Consider the following 14,421-nt stretch of genomic DNA (forward strand, 5'->3'; position numbering starts at 1 on the left):
GCCAAGCGGACCCCTCTCATCACGGGCCGAACTCCGCGCGCGACCGCTGAAGCCAAACCCTCCCAACAACACCCACCCGCTCAGTTTCCGCCCGCCGGCCCTGTAATTCCATGCGTCTCAAAGCCACCGCCGACCCTGCGTCTCCCGCCATGGCGGCTCTAAGTATAAACTCCAGCTCTGGCCGCACGCTGGATTAGGCCGTAAACACACTCGCACACAGCGCCTGCTCGCTGAGCTCTGGTGTAAACACTGCAGTGATTTGAGGAATTAAAACACACACACACACACACACACACATGCACATTTTAGATATTATGCAAGCCATGATGGAAAAAACTGTTTTGATAACAGCAAAGTTAACAGCAAAGCCTTTTATTTGTAGATAAACTCAAACCCATGTATTGTGTGCTTTATATGCATACAGACTCCGATGCTATAATCCATGGTTATGAGACTGTCAAAACATAAATCATGTGTAATGTATATCAGGAGACTAACCACAAGCAGACAAGACTGGATCTACAATCATGTTTTAAAATACACACACTGTATGTGTATTGGCCGAGTATATCATGTCTGTGCGTGATGGGAGGATGAAGGCATGCGCTCTCTCGCTCGCAGGGAAAAAAAAGAGAGAGAGGGAGACGGTGCCGTTCTCGGAGGAGAAGAGCTCGCGGCCGTCGCTGCCCCCCAGCATCAACGCCACGGCCCTCAGCGCCGACATGGCCCTCATCAGCAGCGCCCTGGCAACCTACACCTACATCGCAGGTGAGCCACACACACGTAAACACACACACACACACACGTAAACACACACACACACACACATTAGCAGCGCCCTGACAACCTACACCTACATCACAGGTGAGCCACACACACACACACACACACACACACACACACACACACACACACCAGCAGCGCCCTGGCAACCTACACCTACTGTACATCAGATGAGCGCCAGCCCACTCACACACACACACCCAATCACAGCTGATATCGACACCTACATCACAGGTGAGTGCCCGCCTGCCATTATGGTGCTGCCTACCATTTCATCTGTTTCTGTGTGTGTGTGTGTGTGTGTGTGTGTGTGTGTGTGTGTGTGTGTTTTACAGAGCACACGGAGCGCACGGCGCTCTACTTTGTGTGCGGCGTGTGTGTGGGCCTCTTCCTCACGCTATTCGCCCTGGTGGTGCAGATCTCATGCCGCACCGACTGCCCGCGCCGCCCCTTCCACCGGCCCTGTCGCTCCGGCTCGACCTCGGCCAACCACCACACGGGCAGCCGGCGCCGTCCGTCGGGCCGCGGGCCGCACCGCAACCGCCACGGCGGCGTTTACACGGACAGCGACTCGACGGACGACTCGGACAACTCGGACTGGGACACGTGCTCGGACCTGTCGGCGCGGCGACACCGCCGCTTCGAGCGCACGCTCAACACCAACGTGTTCACGTCGGCCGAGGAGCTGGAACGCGCCCAGCGGCTTGAGGAGCGCGAGCGCATCATCCGTGAGATCTGGATGAATGGCCAGCCGGACGTGCCGGGCACTCGCAGCCTCAACCGCTACTACTGAGGGTCGGCCGGCGAAAACCTGCAGTCCGCCATGGACTCGCCTCCTGCCCTCCAAGCCCATCCCTTTGCCGACGGACACTAAAGCAAACAAACGTAAAAGGACAGGCTAAGGGCTAAGGGCTCAGTTTTGGACTTTTTTATTTTATTATTATTATTTTGAATTATTTTTATTTGAGTTATTTGAGTTTGTGCTTGACTCCGACGGATGTGACGTTAAGATCAGTGTGTGCCTGAGACTCTCCGCGTCTGATGCTCTCCGCGCACTCTCTCCAGCTCTCTCCTCCCCCTCTGTCGTGGGAACGGGCTGCCTCTTGGGTCGGGTCGGGTCGGGTCACAGCGCCGGTCCAGCTTCACTCCCACACGTCAGCCTCAAACACAGGGGCCCCTGAGGTGACCCTACTGGGTCGACACTACTCTGCACTTGGCTTCCTGACGTCTAACCAAGCCACTCTTCCTAGAAGTGGAGGGTGATGGTTGTTAGAGTTTATTTTATTTCAAAAACCCAAAAGGACTTAAAAAAGAGCCTTATGGAACATGTTTTTGATTTGTGGCAGCTCTGGATGGACACTAAATGCGGTTGTGTGGACAGGACCTCTGCTCTGGCACACGCTCTTTTCTTTTTCTCTCAGTCTTTGTCCTCACAGAAGGTCGACACTTTCAGCAGCATTCAAACACACAGGAAGAACAAAAGAATACTGCCTAAACTCGAGGTCTGTTGAAGGACATTTTTTTATAATATATATATATATATATATATATATATATATATATATATATATATATATATATATATATATATGACCTCAATGTTAACCACACTGCCAACCTTTTGAAACCAAAAGAGAATAATGTTTGGTATTCATCTCAACCCTTATGAAATCTATTTTTACTATTTAATAGTTTTATTGTTTGCTTTTTTTGTATCTAAATGGTAATGAGATATTTTTATACAGTGGCAAAGCTTTGTCTGACACCTCAGGGATACAATCCTAGTGTTTCTGCATACGATTGTTGATATTTTCTTCCTAAGAAGGGGATACTTGCATTGCTTGAGATGTGTCAGCTAAAAAAAACACCATTTGAAAAACCTCAAAGAGGTTGAGTACTTAAAAAAAAATCTATATAAAATATATATTGATATGTTATGCACAGTGGAGTGCCTTATCCTGCTTATGGGATTTCTTTGGTTTATAGGGCCCAGTCGAAATGTAAATTATTGATCATTTCATTGATCATGCTATTTTTTTGATACTGATGCTATTTTCTTATTTTCTTGCCCCTTGTTCAATTTCTTACTGACTTTGGTGAAGTGGTTTGCCAAAAGTTATACTTATCATATAATGTAGTAGGTGGAACATCTCCCATTAACTAATTTAGTTGGTGCTAAAAGCTAGCTAGTTGAGTTTGTGGGAAACATCGCCTTTTCTATTACTAATGTCAAATTAAGAACATGATCCATCAGGTCGTGTTTTGACTTTGCACATGTTCTAAAAACTGACATCAAGATGATTACACACATGATTCGTGACAGTCGCTTCGTTGGAAATGATGGAGTTGATATATAAGCCAAGAGATGTACCGGTGTGAAGTCTTTTGCCAACCAGTGCCTGTCAGGCTATGCTACATTTCTGTTACTTTGGTAAGGTTGAAAAGTCTAAGATGTTCAGGTCAGAAACTCAACTGAAGTAAGCCTACCTTTCCATAATTGATTTAGTGATATGCAGTTTGAAACAACTGGCCTAAATACACTTGACTACTTGTGATTGAGGAGGTTGTTGGTCTAGCTGCCTGGCCAGTTGTAAAGGGCACAGTATGATATGCTATCAAACCTATACACTCACATGCTCATAGCAGAAACTAGTGTAATTCATTCAAATTCTGCCTTAATAGAAATGATCTAGGAGCTTGTTACGCAAGATAAACACTGGGCAGAAATTGACCCTCCATGCAAATTAAGGACACACTGATTATATTGTGTAGACTTATCTAACAGGGAATGTTCGGTGTTGAAGTACAATTCTCTCTTTGGATTCTGTATTCTGTCCATGTATTCTATCTGCAAAATAAGCTAGTCATTTCAGTGTCCCTGGTCTGGTATTTTGCCACTTAAAATGAAATGATGTAAAATATTGTTGTTTGCTTTTTTTATTTTTCAAAGAGAGTACATACTGAGATGTTGCATTAGAGATAAAGCCCTATTCCATCTGAAGAACATGAAAGAAAGAACCGGGAACTTTGTCAATGGCTGGAGGCTATGTGAGACCAAAAATCCACTTGAGCTTGGAATAAACTGCTTATGGAGACACGAGTTGTGTCGCTGTGTAATTTATTTTGTGTTGTAGCGCCATCTGCTGGTAATGTATATTGTTATGGTTATGGTTATGGTATTTGACAGACACTTTTGTCCAAAGCGACTTACAGATAAAAACAATACAATAGTTAAAATTAACAGTGAATAGTTTTAAAATGTTGGTGAGACTACATTAAAAAGAATAGCAATAATAAACAATAATGTCAAAGCAATCAATAACCTAATGAAAATAAACAAATACTATAATATGTCAGACATGCCTAGCCCCCTCTTGAAAGACCCACAACTATCACAGGAACGGAGAGCACTGGGCAACTTATTCCACCAACAAGGAACCACTAAGGAAAAGAGTCTTGAAATTTTACCTCGCATTTATGACTGGTCGACACAACAGACGCTCATCAGAAGACCACAGTGGGCGGTTGGGGATGTAGGCTACAACTTGAGCATAGAATTGAGGTAGCAGGGAGCAGATTTTTTTTTATTATTGGTAATTCAAGTACAATAAACATGGGTCAAAACAATCCATGAGGAATCCATCTATGTACAGGATCAGGCGTAATTTTAAAAGGAGGAAGCAAAGAGAAGAAATAATAATAATAATCAAAACAGAAAAACAAAACACAACAAAAAAAAACATATAGCTAGGCAGGGAGCAGATTTAGTAAGTGTGGAAGTGTGGTGTAAGTGGGAGATTTAAATTTTGGCCACTAGAGGGAGCCAATAGAGAGTATGAGAGGAGTAACGTGTCCTCTTTGGCAGATTGAAGACCAGCCGAGAAATGTACTGGTGTAAAGTCTTTTACCAACCAGTTGCTGTCAGGCTATGCTACATTTCTATTTATAATGCGGTTAACTCGGATAATGTCTGATAAATTACAGACACATCAAAGTCACACAATGAGTTGTTTGGGTCGTGTGGTTCTGCTCTGTCTGTATGCTGTATGCCCTGTTCTGTAGCCTATTAAAACAGAGCCAGTAGGCTATAGCATCAGGGCCACTGCATTTCACTCATGGATCACACCAAATATTCTAGAGCAGGGATGGGCAACTGGATCAATCATGCTAACTTTTTGATGCTAATGTAACAGACTGTGAGACAATGTCTGATAGCTGCAGTCCATAAATGACATGTTTTAGCTTATACTACTGCAATTTCGTGAAGTCACTGATGCATATTTCCCTTATTTAAACACTTTAAATGACTGTTCCAGATTATCCAAACATGTTGTCCCACATTATCAAACACATTTGATAATTAAATCAATAAAACAATCAATTAAAACAATACAATTAAAACTGTTTTTCAACACAACACATTTGGTGCATATTGTCTCTTGTACAGATCATTAACATAAATCAATAACAAGAAATTCTCATTCTCAAAACACATTCTGCACTCTAATGCACATGCATCCATACTGGTAAACACACGTGGCAAAAAAAAATCAAAGTCAAAGTCAAAGTCAAAGTCAGCTTTATTGTCAATTTCTTCACATGTTCCAGACATACAAAGAGATCGAAATTACGTTTCTCACTATCCCACGGTGAAGACAAGACATATTTTAATGAATAATAATGAATAGAAATAGACATACACATGTTATTGATTAAACACAACCACTCAAAATTGATTTCACTTGTTTCAAATGATGTGACAAAACCAATACGGTAAGCCAGTTCAGAGAGCAAACAGGTTGTTGAAGGTGGGAATGAGAATGGATAGAAGAAACTTTGTGAGAGGACGAGGACGAGTGCATATGCAAGGTGGGGGACGAGGAGGAAGGGGAGGAGGGCAAGAAAGAGGATTTTTATTGGACACTGTAGTACAGTGCATTGTAGGCTGTATACTGTACAATACTGTAAATAAATCATATGGCCCTGAACATTGTGCTTTCTATTTGTTTACAGTACTGACTGCTCAATAGATTTTGAATAGGCCTAGTTGCAAGTTCATATCAACAAAGAACAAGAATCAAAGGACAACTTTGTGAGATGCAGGGTGGTAGCCTACGGTAAAAATAGGGGTACAAGGAGGAGGAAGAACAAAAAATGCAAAGAACAAAGCAAAGTACTTGATGTTTTCGTTCATCAAAAGACAATGACGGAAACATTAAAAATTAAAAGATTAAAAATGACCTTCTCCCTGAGAACTATATGTTTTGAACAATGTGTTTTCTATTTTCTGGTGTATTGTTTACTGACTGCTTGATAGTGTATATCATTTTGATCACTTTGTTTATGATTTAAGAGCAGTGTTTGATTTTGAGCACAAGTAAAACTGTTTTGAAGTGAAAGTTTGACTTTAAGCACAGGTAAATCTGTTTTGAGGTGAAAGTTTGATTTTGAGCATGGGTAAAATAGTTTTGTGGTGAAAGTTTCATGTTGAGCAGAGGTACACTGTAAAACTGTTTTGAGACGAAAGTTTCATTTTGCAAGAGGAGTTAGAGGTTTTGTAAATAGTGCTTGAAGCTGAGGTTTTGTGTTTAATGCTTTAAAAAAATGGAGCAAGGTTTCAGAAATTGTGTTTTAGCAATTGAGAAAAACTGTAAGCAATCCTATTCGTATTTTCACCATCTGAAAACAGGGCCATTTATTCAAAATTCAAACAGGGCCAAAACTGTGAGCAATCCTATTAGTATTTTCACCATCTGAAAACAGGGCCATTTATTCAAAATTGTTCCCTGAAATCCTGAGTGCTTCTGGTCTAAACGGTGAGAAGCAAAAATCTCTGTCCAGCTGGTCTTTAGTGTGCTGTGCATAGCGCAGTGGGTATGGGATTGAGATGGAAAGCGCTCCACTGGAAAGCACACGAAACCTGGACACTCTGAAGCTCTGCCGCTTCATCAGGGCCAGTTCCGCGTCAGTTCCTTACCAGTTCCGTGCCAGCACCTTGTTTTGGTATGTGTACCTCAAACAAATCCAGAGTTCATTTGCCTCAGATTTCTGCTTTGTCATTCAGCTGGACAGGTCTGGCAAATGAGAGGAAGGGAGAGGGAGGAGGGGAAGGTAAGAGAGAGAGGGGGAAAGGAGAGGCAAGAGAGAGAGAGGGGGGAAGAGGGAGAGAGAGAGGGAGAGAGAATGGTAGACAAATCATTTTTCATCTAGGCTTTTCAAAAAGCCATACTGAGAATGCCACAGATGGTTTGGGCAGGTTTATTTTCATTGTTGTTATTGTTGATAGAAACTCTCATCCGATATATACGGTATTGTTCCCACAGCTTGTTAATGATCCAATTCCAAGGCCAACGTTCACCTGCAGATAACCTACATTTGCTGGCTCGTAAATTGAACAACCCAGTAAACGGCTTGTGCGTGCATGACTTTCGAACAGAGTAGGTGAGTTAAGGCCAAAGTTCACATCTAAAGCAGCTCTCGGCATATTTCAGGACATTAGACTGGTCCGTCAAGCCATCTGCTCAAAAATGACAGTGTTGTTAGGGTTGTACGCTCTGAGCTATATGCTGTGCTCTCTCCTTCTGGCTTACCTCACATACGAGCCACTTAAGCGATATGTGCACAAATGGAATGAGATGAAGCCAATTCCAGGAATGCCGGGCGCGTACCCGATCATTGGCAATGCTCTGCAGTTCAAAGCTAATGCAGGAGGTAAGGTGCTAATGGATTTGTCTAGTCTCATTTACTACAAAGGCTCTGATACCCAAAAAGGGAATACTTACTTTTGAATTCAATTTCAATTTAATTGTACTTATAGAGCGCCAAAACATTACACACGACTTTTTAACATTGCAGCAAATTTTAGAAAAAAATATTACAAAGGTTTTAGAAAGAAATATTAATGGCAGAATAATAGTTGATTGTAGAGCATTGCAGCACAATAGTAAAGTTTTGTTTTTGTGTTACAGATTTCTTCAACCAGGTTATTGAAGGCACCAATGAATTCAGACACCTCCCACTTGCAAAAGTATGGCTTGGTCCTGTGCCTGTGGTTGTTCTTTTTCATGCCGAAACCATTGAGGTAAATACTTTTGGGGTATTTTGAAGTGATCAGTTGTTACATGTAACTGCTTATTAGGGATTCTTATAGGACTGATCCTTGCATGGTTGCAACTAAAGACCTTTTTAAAGTCTTTAGGACTCTTAGCTGCACATGTACAGTATTGTCATGGGTACAGTATGTCAGAACATGTAAGCAATGCATGTAAGGGGTTGGGGTGTGTGTTGTGTGTGGATATTTTCTGCCATAGTAAATAATAGCCTAAGCGCCATTTTTATGTTTGCCAGTAGGTTGCAATTGCATGTGCTGTCCAAAACGTAATGCCCCATCCTTCTTTTCTCTAAGGGAGTCCTTAGCTCGTCCAGGCACCTCGACAAATCATTCTCCTACTCGTTTCTGGAACCTTGGCTCGGGACAGGATTGCTCACCAGGTAGGGGCTCACTCTCGTCATGCTTACCAGCAAGGGCCAACAAATCTAAACATACGTCTAAACATGCGTCCTTAAGCTCTGCATAGTGCAGATATGCTTGGCCTTCGAACTACTGCCTCCTAGAATGATCAGTGAGTGCACAACATACAGGTGTTTGTTATCCAGCTTAAGCAGACACTAAACAAATAAATGATTGGCCCACACAGCTCTTGGCTTGCGTTTATCACTCCTCTCTGTTTTGAGCAGGCGACAGCAGTCACACACACACACACCCTTGGTATTTCTCTCCCCTCTCACCATGGCAGCACGGGTGACAAGTGGCGCAGTCGGCGCAAAATGCTGACCCCCACGTTCCACTTCTCCATCCTGCTGGACTTCCTGGAGGTGATGAACGAGCAGGCCGAGGTGCTGGTCAGCAAGCTGCAGAGACACGTGGGTGGGCCGGCCTTCAACTGCTTCAGCCTCATCACCCTCTGTGCTCTTGATATTATATGTGGTGGGTACAGTATGTGAGTGTGTGTGTGTGTGTGTGTGTGTGTGTGTGGGTGTGTGTGTGTGTGTGTGTGTGTGTGTGTGTGTGTGTGTGTGTGTGTGTGTGTGTGTGTATAGTGTGTGTGTGTTTGTGAGTGTGGTGTGTGTGTGTGTGTGTGTGTGTGTGGGTGTGTGTGTGTGTGTGTGTGTGTGGTATTGTGTGTGTGTGTGTGTGTGTGTGTGTGTGTGTGTGTGTGTGTGTGTGTGTGTGGCCAGAGGGCCAGTAATGGAACAGAGAGGGCTAGTAAGTAACAATGTTTCCGCCTTCGAGTTCATTAGAATCATAAAATGCAGTGATGGAATTCACATCTAAGGAAACACATAAGACTGTGTCTATGGAACTGACAGACTGTATTTCTTTTCTCTCAGAGACTGCAATGGGTGAAAAGATCTACGCACAAAATAACTCAGAGTCTGAATACGTCCGCAGTGTTTACAAGTGAGTCATATTCTCCCTTGGGTAGAAATATGTTGAAATGTCCAAACTTTTTATAAGGCTGAGAAGTATCAGAGTGGTAATACCTTCTGCATTTTCCTTAATTAAATGTACTGTCTAGCTGCAATGATTAATCAGTAAAGAAATGCCATAACTGAAAAAATCTAAATCATTTATATTCTTTGTTCATGCACAATAGAAAGTTAACTTTTGGTCTGACGTCATATGAAAACTGTTTTAACTATATCTAAATGGCTCTATGGCAGGATGAGTGACATCGTCAGCAGAAGACAGAGAGCCCCGTGGTTATGGCCTGACTGGGTCTACAACTTGCTGGGCGAGGGAAAAGAACATCAGCACTGCCTCAGGATCCTGCACACCTTTACTAAAAACGTGGCTATTTATCTACTGAAGTAAAAACAAAGTAAAAACAAAAACACTGATGGGTTTGAATGTGGTGAATGAAATTGTTTTGGTAATGCACAGGTGATTAAGGAGAGAGCCGAGCACATGACCGGTGTGGAGTCGGACAGCGAGCCGGACCAGGGAGGCAGGAAGAGACACGCTTTCTTAGACATGCTACTGAAAACCACCGATGAAGATGGCAACTACTTAAGCCACGAAGACATACAGGAGGAGGTGGACACCTTTATGTTTGAGGTAAACGCCATTACACTGCACACCTATACACTTACTGTAGAGATCTCCCTGTCCACTGAGTGCTGTTTAATTGGTTTAGCCAAAATAAATTCATATACGGAAAAACACAACTTACTATATCAGTTACAGTATAAACTTACTATATCAGGCATAAAGTTCTCTACAGTAGAATAGAAGATATGTTATTTGTATACATTCTCCCAAGACAGACAGACATGGACATACTGTTATATATTTCATCAGCCACAGTCAAGACTTGTAGGGATGTAATCTGGAGAAGAGAAAAGACACATTGGCATTTTGTTCCATGTCAGGGTCACGACACGACTGCAGCCTCCATGAACTGGGCTCTGCACCTGATTGGCTCCCACCCAGAGGTGCAGAAGAAGGTACACCAGGAGCTAGACGAAGTATTCGGTACGACATGGCTTTTACAATCATCAGCCCGCTCCGAGTCATGATTCAAGAGTCATTATAATGCTAATAAGGATGATGACACACACACACTCCACTGAATGTGAAGCTTGGTGTGTGTGTTCTTTTATTGCCTGTTGGTATATTGAAATAAGCTCAGTCACAGTGGCATCAAAGATCAACTGTGTGATTTGAATGTGACTAGTGTCTCGTTCGGTGGCTGCCCTTATGTCCTCTCTGTGCTGTGACCTTGACCCTGGTCCCTCCAATCTGCTGTGCAGGGTCATCAGACCGTCACGTGACCGCTGAGGACCTGAAGAAGCTGCGCTACCTGGAATGTGTCATCAAGGAGACCCTGCGCATCTTCCCGTCCGTGCCCTTGTTTGCGCGAAGCATCTGCGAGGACTGTCACATCAGTAGGCGGCAGCAGACTATCACTGCACTATTCACACCCTCTCTCTCTCTCTCTGTCTCTCTCTCTCTGTCTCTCTTTCTCGCTCTCTTTCTCTCTCTTTCCTTCCTGCTCTCCAAATGCAAAAAATAGAGAGAGAGAGAGAGAGGGAGGGAGGGAGGGTACGTGATCACAAAGACCATCCTGCTCTGCCTCCCCACTTCCTTACAAACCCCATTAACAAGAACCGCATTTCCAACCAAAAGGCATGAGTCGCAGGTGCAGTCGGAATACTGGAGAGACTGCTTTTACACTATGAATATAGAGTTTACTCACACACACACACACACACACACAGAGAGAGGTGTATGTTTTTACCAGGGACTATAACAGGTGAATGTGCTTCAGGTATGGTAAATGGACTGCATTAATACAGCACTTTTTTTCAACTCCTGCGAGCACCCAAGGCAGTTTGAAGTCACTTCCATTATTTGCATCTCAGTGAAACAGCAGACGTCAGACCTTCTATTTTTATCTGCCAATGTCAGATTATGAGTAGCTTTGCGCACATGTCCCACAAAGTTACATGAAAGTGCAGACACATGGAAATGCCTTCGCTTGATTCCTTGATTAGAGTCTGGGAGCATGTGGAATAACGATTGATGTTGTGCATCCTCCATGTTGCGTTAGCTGCAAATAGCTGGCTTTTTCTGTCATTCCTATCATGGATGTTTGTTTTCCGCTGTTGTTGAAGATTATAAGGATGCCAATAATGCTTGCGTGCAGTGCGTAGGAGAATGCCGGCGCGTGTAATCATTGGGGTTTGTTGAATCTTCTTACTGCAGATGGGTTTAAGATCCCTAAAGGGGTGAACGCTGTCATTATCCCCTACGCCTTGCATCGGGACCCTCGGTACTTTCCGGAACCCGAGGAGTTCCGGCCGGAGCGGTTCCTGCCAGAGAACAGCCTCGGCAGACACCCTTATGCGTTCATCCCCTTCTCCGCAGGCCCAAGAAACTGCATTGGTGAGTTGACCAATAGTGACGACCTGTAGTGGGCCCCTATATAGCTACTGTCGGTGTTTATCCCAACATCTTGTTTTTATTTAGTTCACTTCATATTGTGCTTATTAGAGGCTGAGGCATTTGATTTTCTTTCATGTCGATTCAAGATTGTTTGTGTAGGTAGGCTATACAGGTTGAAAACGTTTTAATTTCCCTAATTTGACAATCAGTTAGCCAAACACATTTCATTTGAAAAAGCAACCTGGTCAATCGCTAACAACTAAGTGCAACTACAGCTCTATAGACACATCCAAAAGGGCATGCTTTTGCCTGTTAAGGCTACAGTATGTGTTTGTTTTTGTTATCTTGTGGGTCATATTGACTTTTCTATGCTGCGCTATGGGCCAACTAAGGCTAAGCAATGTTGGGGCTATGTGAGGACTGAGGAGTCTATTTTACTACACCATAAAGTTATCCTGTCCTACTAAACCCCACAATTATTCTTAAAATGATTCCCGCATTCTAATGCCTCGGCGCACAATGTGTTTCATGTGTTTACAACATTGAAATTTATTTCATGCAAAACATTTTAGTCTCGTCTTTTTTCGTCAACAATAATGCATCTTAAGATAGTCTTAGTCAGTGTTTCAGGACATTACTGACGTCTAGTCATCGTCTCGTCTTAGTCATGAAAAAAAAGGTAGTTGACGAACATATTTCCTCTCGTCTCGTCTGACGAAATTAACACTACTCGGCGCACAATGTGTTTCATGTGTTTACAACATTGAAATGTCCCCGTGTGAGGAAATATAAGGTAGAGGCTTCCAGTTAGGCTATTGACTTTTTTTACCATTTAGTCTGTGCATCGGCGCAGCCTACGACAATTGCAAACTAGTGACAGCTGTTGTCGCGGTAAGCTTATGCTCCTGTCTTTAAATAGGCACAGTGTAGACTAGGCCTACTTGCTATGTCGCTTGATTTTCTGTAATAAATGCAGCCTGTAGAATAGGCAAACCCACACCGGTTGTGGCATCAATTTCGCTTCTAAAATGCAACAGTGTAGTATGAGAGAGAGAGTGCCTGTTTCGGGCTATTTAATTTGCAGCATATCATGACAGACGAGCTCCCATTGTGAGCGCACTCTACGGACCAGCGGCATCTTTAGTAGCATTTACTTTCTTATTTTCTCCAGCAATCAGTACAAATAAGCATTGTTAAATGCGACAATTTAGCATGATACTGAAGATTTGGCCAAAGGTGACTGACCGCACCCCAGCTCCCTCCGCTTATGCGTGTGTGTGTGTGTGTGTGTGTGTGTGTGTGTGTGTGTGTGTTCTCTGACCATTCCCTGGCGGTCTGCAGGACAGCGCTTCGCCATGATGGAGGAGAAAGTCATTCTTGCGTCGGTGTTGCGCCGCTTCAAGGTGCTGGCCTGTCAGGATCGAGAGGACCTTCGGCTTCAGGGAGACCTGATCCTGCGGCCGGAGAGCGGCATCTGGATCCAGCTGCAGAGGAGATCCATCTAGAACCAGTCCCAGCTGATCAGGACTCTCATGCACTGGGGCTGTGGACTGTATGTCAACGAAAAAACTGGTACCATCACCCACCCCCCTTAGATGGAGACTGTATACCAGACATGATGCAGTTCTGTAATGTGATGTGGATCGTGAAAACATCAATGAAAATGTTTCCTATTTTAACTTTGAATTGATGGTAATAACATTTACGTGCTATGAAATAACATTAATTTATTCAACTTTGCAAGCATGTGATAACACAACTTAGGGCCAAGCAAATCATGTTATGTTCCTAAAAAAAGCTGGTCCCTTGAAAATGTCCAAACTGCAGACAGATTTCAGAGGCTGTCCAGGGAATTATTACCACTGCCATGGAGGTTTTGTTTTTAGTCTAGTGTCTTGATTTGTCTGTCAGCAGGATTATGCAAAAACATAAAGAATAAATAAGACCCGGTCCATTTTCGTGAAACTTTGAGGGGTGTGGCATGGGCTGAGACAGAACCCTGAACTCTTGGAGCTGATCAGAATCACGGTGCGGATCTTCAAATGATTTATCTCTCTCTGTTAACATTGTGAGATGTCTGTGGAGGAGGCCTGGGCTATCAGGATGGTCTTTCCCGGTATTATCTGTTTTTCTTGGCCCAGACTTAACAAACTCATAAGCTCATGCTTGGCTTAAAGCTGCAGTTGGCTCATGATCATATTCACTGAAAGCGACACTATGCTCCGATAGAACAACATAAATCAGCCGGTTTTAGAAAAAAACCTGCACTTCTACCTCCACCTTTTTGTTTTGCAAAAATCCATAGCTCCCGGTTCTTCTGGTCCAATCAGAGCAGGGCTGTGTGAGATCTGGCTATCAATCACAGTCTGGTGCAGTCTGGTGCGCACTGACGAGCACAAACTCGATGAGAGGGTGCTCAGTGGAGAGGGGCATGAGAGTTGTAAACATTCAAAATTTTGGCCAAGTCCCCTCAATCTGTCAGACTTGCCAACTGCAGCTTTAATTACACATCTCCTCAGATGTCTTAAAGAAAGCATTGGATCTAAGTTAGTCCATTCTAATGGATTTAGAATACATCCCCCTCCAATCCCAGCTCATCCAGCATGATCAGTTTCAGTTCTAGTTTAACTTATTGTCTTGAACGCTTTCCAGCAGTCGGGTTTCCATTTGGCTGGGAACGCTAAGCAACG

General features: G+C 43.4%; 2 protein-coding genes across 2 annotated transcripts in view; both read left to right on the forward strand.

The window, feature by feature from the left end:
• Positions 1–2,340, forward strand: part of LOC125298787 (protein eva-1 homolog C) — an 82,140-nt gene extending 79,800 nt beyond the window's left edge. Inside the window, exons 7-8 of the mRNA XM_048249653.1 lie at positions 622–768; positions 1,119–2,340. Coding sequence (XP_048105610.1) covers positions 622–768; positions 1,119–1,576 — 605 coding nt within the window. The 3' untranslated portion in view covers positions 1,577–2,340. The remainder of the gene's footprint in view (positions 1–621; positions 769–1,118) is intronic.
• A 4,621-nt stretch (positions 2,341–6,961) lies between these two features.
• Positions 6,962–13,685, forward strand: LOC125299871 (cytochrome P450 4V2-like). The gene is made up of 11 exons (XM_048251360.1): positions 6,962–7,494; positions 7,752–7,864; positions 8,189–8,274; positions 8,580–8,770; positions 9,175–9,244; positions 9,508–9,634; positions 9,728–9,901; positions 10,216–10,318; positions 10,597–10,731; positions 11,552–11,731; positions 13,073–13,685. The coding sequence occupies exons 1-11, from the start codon at positions 7,311–7,313 to the stop codon at positions 13,234–13,236; spliced, it is 1,527 nt and encodes a 508-aa protein (XP_048107317.1). The 5' UTR covers positions 6,962–7,310; the 3' UTR covers positions 13,237–13,685.
• The last annotated feature ends 736 nt before the right edge of the window (positions 13,686–14,421 follow it).

This window comes from Alosa alosa, chromosome 8, assembly GCF_017589495.1.
Source record: "Alosa alosa isolate M-15738 ecotype Scorff River chromosome 8, AALO_Geno_1.1, whole genome shotgun sequence".
Taxonomy (NCBI): Eukaryota; Metazoa; Chordata; class Actinopteri; order Clupeiformes; family Clupeidae; genus Alosa; species Alosa alosa.